Here is an 8,889-nt window from a genome sequence, read left to right on the forward strand (position 1 = left end):
GTAAATTACAGCTGGTGCATGATATCTAAGGAAGTCTCTAGCTATTGCTCGCCTGAGGTAGAGTATCTCATGATAAGCTGTAGACCACACTATCTACCTAGAGAGTTTGCATCTGTATTTTTCGTAGCTGTTTACATACCACCACAGTAAGAGGCTGGCACTAAGCAGCATTGAATGAGTTGTATTCCACCATAAGCAAACAGGAAAACGCTCACCCAGAGGCGGCCCTACTAGTAGCCGGAAACTTAAATCCGTTTGACCAAATTTCTATCAGCATATTAAAACTTGTTGGGGATAGGGGGCAGTATTTTCACTTTGGATGAATTGCGTGCCCATAGTGAACTGCATCCTACTCTGTCCTAGATTGCTAATATATGCATATTATTATTACTATTGGATAGAAAACAATCAGAAGTTTTTGAAACTGTTTGAATTATGTCTGTGAGTATAACAGAACTCATAGGGCAGGCAATCTTCCAAACAGGAAGTGAAATTCTGAATGCGGGTCTAATTTTAAGTCATCGCCTCTTCACTTCCAAATAAGATATGGATCTGTTAGCATTTTCTACGCCTTCCACTAGATGTCCTCATTCAGTAGAATGTGGAATGGAACCTCTGGTGTGAACTTTGACCGAATGGGTGGGGAATGAGTCACTGTCCTGGCAGAATGCAATTTCCCTGTTGAGCATTTGTCTGTTGATATCACCATCGTTTCATTTGGCTGCAGATGAAAACGTATGCTCCGGTTGGAACATTATTGGATATATATGAAAATAACACCCTGAAGATTGATTCTCTACTTAGTTTGACCAGTTTATTCGACCTGGAATATCAACAAATCAAAAACTGAAAAATTCAAAAATCAAAAACACGCCCAATTTTTCCGTTTTTGATTTGTTAAAAAAGTTTGAAATATCCAATAAATGTCGTTCCACTTCATGATTGTGTCCCACTTGTTGTTGATTCTTCAAAAAAATATACAGTTTTATAGCTTCATGTTTGAAGCCTGAAATGTGGCAAAAGGTCACAAAGTTCAAGGGGGCCGAATACTTTCGCAAGGCACTGTATTTTTGAAGTGTTCGTCCGAGTTCTCCTGGACCAGCGTCAGCTTTTGGGCACGTGAGCTGAAAGTGCAAGCAAATGGAGCTTATTGGACACTAGTATTGGACATTATGGAACAAAACAACATTTTATTGTGGAACTAGGACTCCTTGTGCTGCATTCTGATGAAAGATCATCAAAGGTAAGGGAATATGTATGATGTAATTTGCTATTTCTGTTGACTCCAACATGGCGGAGAAATATATTTACCTCTGAGCACCGTCTCAGATTATTGCATGGTAGGCTTTTTTCGTAACGTTTAAAAAAAATCTGACACAGCGGTTGCATTAAGAACCAGTGTATCTTTAATTATATGTAGAACATGTATCTTTCGTCAAAGTTTATGATGAGTATTTCTGTTATCTGGCGTAGCTCTCTGTAATTACTCCAGATATTTTAGAGGCATTTCTGAACATGGCGTCAATGTAAACCGAGATTTGTGGATATAAATATGCATATTATCGAACAAAACATAAATGTATTGTGTAACATGTCATGTGAGTGTCATCTAATGAAGATTTTCAAAGGTTAGTGATTCATTTTATCTCTAATTCTGCTTTTGTGACTCTATCTTTGGCTGAGGAAAATGGCTGTTTTTTTTATTTATTTGGTGGTGGTCTAACATAAATATATGTTGTGTTTTTGCTGTAAAACATTTTAAAAATCGGACATGATGGGTAGATTAACAAGATGTTTATCTTTCATTTGCTGTATTGGACTTGTTAATGTGTGAAAGTTAAATATTTCTAAAGAATATTGGTACCAGAGTGCTAAGTCTAGGTCCAAGAGGCTTCTTAACAGCTTCTACCCCCAAGCCATAAGACTCCTAAACACCTTGACATTGACTCTGTACCGGTACCCCCCTGTATATAGTCTCGCTATTGTTATTTTACTGTTGTTCCTTAATTACTTGTTACTTTTTTTTTGCTTATTCATATATGTATTTTTTATATTTTTAAACTACATTGTTGGTTAGGGGCTCATAAGTAAGCATTTCACTGTAAGGTGTTGTATACCTGTTGTATTCGGCGCATGTGACTAACAAAATTTGATTTTGATTTGATTTTGATCATGCTGTGAGGATTTGTTTGGTGGTGGGAGCATCATGCTATGGGGATGTTTTTGCTTTTGGAAGAATCATGCTGTAGGGATGTTTTTCAGCGGCAGAGACAGCGTGCCTAGTCAGGATTGTGGCAAAGGTGAACGGACCTCAGACTGCGATGAAGGTTCACCTTCCAACAGGACAACGACCCTAAGCACACAGCCAAGACATTGCAGGAGTGGCTTCAGGACAAGTCTCTGAATGTCCTTGAGTGGCCCAACAAAGTAAATAAAGGGTCTCAATACTTATGTAAATGTGATATTTCAGTTTTTTATGAATCAGCAAAAATGTCAAAAACCTGTTTTTGCTTTGTCATTATGGGGTATTGTATTTAGATTGATGAGGGGGAGAAACAATTTCATCAATTTTAGAATGAGGCTATAGCGTAGCTAAATGTGGAAAAAGTAAAGGGGTCTGAATACTTTCCAAAGGCACTGTATTTGTATGCACTGTAGAAACAACAGGGGACAAGCAAATTGGCTTGTCCCACTAGTGATGTTTGGAGGTGTAGTGACATGTTTTGAGGATTTAGAGAGAGCTATCTATTATTTTGAATGCTAGACCGTGAGCAAAAGTTTTTAATATATTTATAGATCAATTAAAGCAAAGATGTCTATTAAAATACTTTTTTTTTTTTGGCTAGCATGTAAACACTGATTACAAAGACATGCAAGGACCTTGAGCATTCTCTCCAGTGGCAAACTGTTATTGGGACAGGTGTCTATCTGAAGAAAAAAAAATTAGCTGATCAAACTCTTTTAGTATGCCATACATTTGAGGATTCCGTCAATGTTTAGGTATTTTAAACACTTAACGACATCCACTGGTTGTGTAATGGTCCTATGTGTAGCTGGTGTAGAGAGTCAGGCGCAGGACAGCAGATATGAGTAATCAACGTACTTTACTCAAAAATGACACAATACAAGCAAATAATCACTAGCCCACAAAAATGGATCGAATGACAAAGAACAATCCCTCACAAACAAAACATGGGGAACAGATGGTTAAATAATAAACAAGTAATTGGGTAAGTGAATCCAGGTGTGTAAGACACAGACTGAACAAATGGAAAATGAAAAGTGGATCGTCGGTGGCAAGAAGGCCGGTGAGGTCGACCGCCGAACGCCGCCCGAACAAGGACCGACTTCGGCGGAAGTCGTGACAGGTTGAGCAAAATGATTAATCATGTCACTTTAGTAAATGTTTTTTAAATGATGATTTAGAATGTGAAGATGTACCCAAATACATTTGAATAAAGAGAAAATAAAATAAAAAATTGGGTATTTTTTTCTCTCCAAAATCCCAGGAACAAATGCCACCATTATGAAAGAACAACACACTCCATAATGTCAAATTGAATAGCAAACGATGTAAATGTATACAAATTTTAAAAAATTAAATAACTAAAATGTATTGGTTGCATAAGTGTTCACCTCCTATGTTATGGCAAGCCAACATAAGTTCAGGAAATAGCCTTATTAACAATTCACATAATAATTCCATGTTCCTCAGTGTGCAAGGACTGGGAGTTTTTCAGATGAAAATAAACGGAATTGAGCTAAGCACAGCTAAAATCCTGGAGGAAAACCTGGTTCAGTTTGCTTTCCTCCAGACACTGGGACATGAATTCACCTTTCAGCAAGATAATGCTCTACACTAAATCTGCTTGAAAATCTATGGCAAGATTTGAAAATGGCTGTCTAGCAAAAATCAACAACTAACTTGATAGAGCTTGAAGAATTTTGAATAGAATAATGGGAAAATACTGCACAATCCAAGTGTGCAAAGCTATTACAGACTTACCCAAAAATACTTTCAACTGTAATCGCTGACAAAATCATAATAATTTGGGGAGTGCATATATTTGTCCTGTTACACACAATTCAATTCAACGTTGGTTCAATGAAATGACGTGGAAACAATGTTGATTCAACCAGTGTGTGCCCAGTGGGAAGTGTGTTTCTTGCATATCCCAACTCCTCCACAGGGAGTGGAGTCAGAGCCGGAGTCACCATTGTGTAGCACCCCGGGAGTTAAGTGCCTTGCTCAAGGGCACAGAAACAGATGTTTTCACCTTGTCACCTGAGGGATTCGAGCCAGCGACCCTTTGGTTACCGGCTCAAGATATATTCATTATTTTTCATAAAAAATATTTTGGGGGACATTAGAGTATTTTGTGTAGATCGTTGACAAAAAATAACAATTAAATCCAGTTTAATCCCACTTTGTAACACAAAAATAATTGAAGAAATCCAAGGAGTGAATACTTATGTCATCTTCTCTACTTTCTGTAATATTATAGAACAATGCCCTAGAAGCAAAAAAACAACAAGGAAGGCAAGTAAATTTTATCCCTGTAATGACCAAACCAAGGTCATAAAATATATACCCTAAAGACAATGACAGGCTTTATAAGGAGAGAAAACCTTATGTTCCGCAAATCTAATAGCTTTTCTGTGCAAACATGATAAACAAATAATATCGGGGGTTGCTGGCCGTACTTTACAAGATTACATAGACTTTTTAGTGTACCCTGTGAAATTAATCTGGCAAATTTGTTGGAAAGAGAACTGAAACAAGCTCCACAGCCAATTTATAATATCCTCAGATTGAATCAAACAAAAATAGGACAAGGTCTAACTCTGGATACATGTATTCAAAAGATGTTTACTTCTCTAATGGACTTTACCACACTTATATGGATCTAGCACAATGCTGTTTACTTGCAAAACATTCCTACTGTAAATGTGCTTCCTTTTATATCTCTCCAATGAAACAACAGTGGGTTATGGTTTTGATAAATAGTTGAGCCAGAAAGAAGTAGGCCTACTTAGGGGAAAAACTGGTTTGTGTTGGAGGCCAAGTGACGACATTGTGATGATCTGTGTTCGGCTCATATAAGAGTGGCCATCCTCCCAGAACGCTCTTCAGAGGAGGCCAGATGGTGATGATGATAATACATGGGAATGAACACGGAGAAAGAGCACATCTTGACTGAGACCACAAAGCACTGGAGAGGTGAGTTAGCCTCAAGGGCAACTGGGATCTTCGTGGAATGAGAAAGATAAAGAGGGGGAATGCTTCGTTGTGATTAACGGCAGGGTTTTATGTTCTTTACGCTTATTGTATGAGGTATATGCTACATTTGGGCAGGATGGATAAAGTTATTCTCAGGACGTGAAGAGATATAATTCAAAGTGGCTGAATTGGGACGGATCCAAGTAAAAAAGGTTGGATACACATCTCAACATATAATGTAAGGACCATTTTTATGGTCAGGCAAAAGGAATACTGTATAAACATTGTGCACAGATAGACAACACACGCAGAAGCTAAACAGAGGACAAACTGAGCTTTTTAAAAAAAAAATTACATAGTTTTGAAAATGTGCTATTGCTTCAGTTATGGAATGTACCAGCACAAGTCAGGGCACTACTCTTTTTTGTTATCAGAATGAATCAAGGTCTAGTAATGTTAGCAGACTACTCATATTGCTGAGCAGTAGTCTATTCCCATCAGTGGGATGGTATCTGTTTCTTGTTAGTCATGTACAGTATTTCACATTTTCCACTGCTAAAAGTACAGGTATGACTCAGTACGGGCAGGAAAAACCCATGAATCCTTATGTCACCCCTTGTGTCTCCTTTTCCTTAGGATGTTGAAGTTCAATGATTTCAAAAATGTTTGACACTGTGTGAACAAACGTGGAAAAAAGACTAGTAGATAAATCATTATTTTCTTCCAGTTTCCCAATGTTCAGGAACACAACCGAGAGGCTCCTCCCCACTGAGGACCCTCACTCAGAGCTGGATTGGACCGAGTTGGACCCCTATAACTGTACACTACTGTACAACTACACTGCAGCCTGGGACTGGCTCTCCACCTACCATCCAGCCTACCTGGTTCTGCTCAGTGTGGTGGGCATGTTGGCCAACGGCCTGGTTCTCTATGTCTTTTGCCTGCAGAGAAAGCTATGCACCGTGGCCGATGTCTACCTGGGCAACCTGGCCGCTGCCGACCTGGTCATAGCGTCCTGTCTACCCTTCTGGGCCGCTACCATTGCTAACAGATACCACTGGGCGTTCGGCGAGCCAATGTGCAAGCTGGTCAACGTGGCCATCTCCATGAACTACTACTGTAGTGTTTTCTTCCTGGTGCTGGTTAGTGTCGATCGCTACCTGGCTTTTGTCAGGCCCATGTGCCAAAGCCGACTGCGGAGGGCGTCCTGGGCCAAGCGCATCTGCCTGGGAATATGGATCATGGGGTTCCTGCTGAGTTTGCCCATCCTGTTCTTCCGCAAGGTGAAATACGTGGCCAAGGCTGGAGTGACAGCCTGCTACTTGGCTTACCCCCATCCGGACTGGGAGATTCAGCGCAATATCACCAATAACGTGATTGGGTTCCTGCTTCCTGTGATAGTGGTGGCGTACTGCAGTCGCCACATTGTGATCGCTCTGAAAAATGGTCAGATCAGAAAAACTCCTGGTGTGAGGTCAGAGAGGAAGGCCACAAAACTGGTCCTGACTGTTCTCACAGTCTTCCTCATCTGCTGGACACCCTACCAGGTGGTGCGCTTCCTGGACACGCTGGATTACTTCCAGGTCACTCCAGGTTGCCTCTGGGGTCACATTCTGGACATTAGCATACAGCTGTCCACATACCTGGCATACGCCAACAGCGCCATTAACCCTTTCCTGTATGTCATTGTGGGGAGACACTTCCGGAAGAGAGCAAAAGAAGTGTTCAGGACAATGTTAAACCGTAGATTGACAGAGAAATCGTTCCTGACGGTCAATTTCACCTCAAGTGGAAAACTGGACACTCAAAGGATACAATGTAAACAACTAGTGAAACAAACTGTGATGATACAATGTGAACAACTTGTGAAACAAACTGTGACGTGACAAGTGTCTGTCTTGAAGTCTGTCCGTTCGTCCATCTGAACTGATCCAGACTGAACATTTAATCTTCATCTGTTTTTACTTTTAAATTGTAAGTATGTTCTTTCTTCTGATCGGATCGATATCCGTCAGTCGTTTGTGTGAGACCAAATGAGGTGAACAAGTGATCAGGGACCTCCAGATGATTTTTGTCTTTGTTAAACTTGTAATTATCGGAGGACATCTGTTCCGAATCATTAAGACCTTTATTAATACAAATAGTCCATTTATCTGTCTACAATATTCTACCTCGTAAGCAATCGAACTCCTGTTTTAGTTCCTTTGTTGATTTATGGAGAAATTCAGACTACAGACTCCATTCGGGTGCACGACACTGAAGATTTATGCTGTAATATAGGCACTAAATTACGACTGTCCAGTGTAGAAGATTAATCTAAATGTGATCTATGAAGTCTTTTATTGTCATTGAGACCCTTTTCATTTTGATGGAGTGTGCCACTATGAGAAATGATTCTCCCAGAGCAGGACTACGAATGGGACGTATTGCACTGTGAACTAATTTAAATGTAAAAGGTCATATTGTCCTTTAAAAAGCTCATATAATTTTTGTTTTTGGCCACTAAATCAAAAGAGGTTCTGGTTGAAAGGTCTGTATTTCTTATCAATCCTGTGAAAAAAATGTTTTTGTTATTGCATAAAAATAACTTTTGTATGTATCAAAATGCTGTCCACTACCGTGATGACGTAAATAAATCAATGTGGGGTTTGAGTACTCAACAGAGCTCTATTACCCAGTAATCTTTGTGCTCTTTTGACCCAGACTAATACTTGTGTTATGACAACTCCTAACACTGATATACTGTTTGGATCACTTTTCTTGTACCAACAATCTGCTTGTCTCAGACCACACTGTTCTCACATTTCTTCTGGCTACTTACAGTAAGTACACCCTCTATGACATCCCTCTAATGATACATTCATCAAGTGTTAGACAACATCTTTTATATTTTGTCCCCCTTCATAGTGGATGTTGAGCCAAAAATGAGAGTTTGTATGAGCATAAACTGAAAACATGTGGGACTCAATTTCAGATGCAATCCATGATGCATTCTCTAAACTTAAACAAACATTATTAAGAAACATCCCAATGTACCTGTAGTTGGCTGTAAGCTGTTTAAAGGAGGTCACAGAGTAATTACCAGAAAGGTCTTTCTCCTCTGTTGTCCTGCATGCAGGTCTACTACTGTTTGCCCTCGTTGATTCCGAGACCGATTGAAATGTTCTGCACAGGCTCAGTAGGGCCACTGTAAAATGGGCACACTGGCTCTGCCAATGGCAGCCATCAAACAGCTTTCAAGAGGTCTAATAGAGATTGGCATAGATTACGATGCATGTGTTTAATTCACCTCTAATCAGGGTGAAATACTGTTTAACTCAAACAAGTATATTTACATTAAAGAAACACACTACCCCATAGACATAGCATGGCACTGCTCCATTGCTCATTGTATTGCATGAGAAAATATGAGCTATAATAATAGCCCATCAATCTGCCTATGATCAGGTTCTTTTACGATCTTCACATGCAAACCAGGAATAGACTAACCTCCTTCTATGCCCCCTTGGGGTGACACACTGGCCATTATGACATTTTAATGGACAGATAATGATGTTGGAAGAGTCTGCCATGATGCTGCCATTAGAGATAATGCGCATCTGGAAATAACAACGACCGTAACATTGGGACTCACTGTGCTTCACTGCTATTGGATTGATCATTTAGGC

At 39.7% G+C, this 8,889-nt stretch overlaps 1 protein-coding gene across 1 annotated transcript; it reads left to right on the forward strand.

The window, feature by feature from the left end:
- Positions 1–5,734: 5,734 nt before the first annotated feature.
- Positions 5,735–7,891, forward strand: LOC135505539 (B2 bradykinin receptor-like). Its single transcript, XM_064924606.1, has one exon. The coding sequence runs from the start codon at positions 5,956–5,958 to the stop codon at positions 7,105–7,107; it is 1,152 nt and encodes a 383-aa protein (XP_064780678.1). The 5' UTR covers positions 5,735–5,955; the 3' UTR covers positions 7,108–7,891.
- Positions 7,892–8,889: the final 998 nt, after the last annotated feature.

The sequence above is a fragment of the Oncorhynchus masou genome, chromosome 19, assembly GCF_036934945.1.
Source record: "Oncorhynchus masou masou isolate Uvic2021 chromosome 19, UVic_Omas_1.1, whole genome shotgun sequence".
NCBI lineage: Eukaryota > Metazoa > Chordata > Actinopteri > Salmoniformes > Salmonidae > Oncorhynchus > Oncorhynchus masou.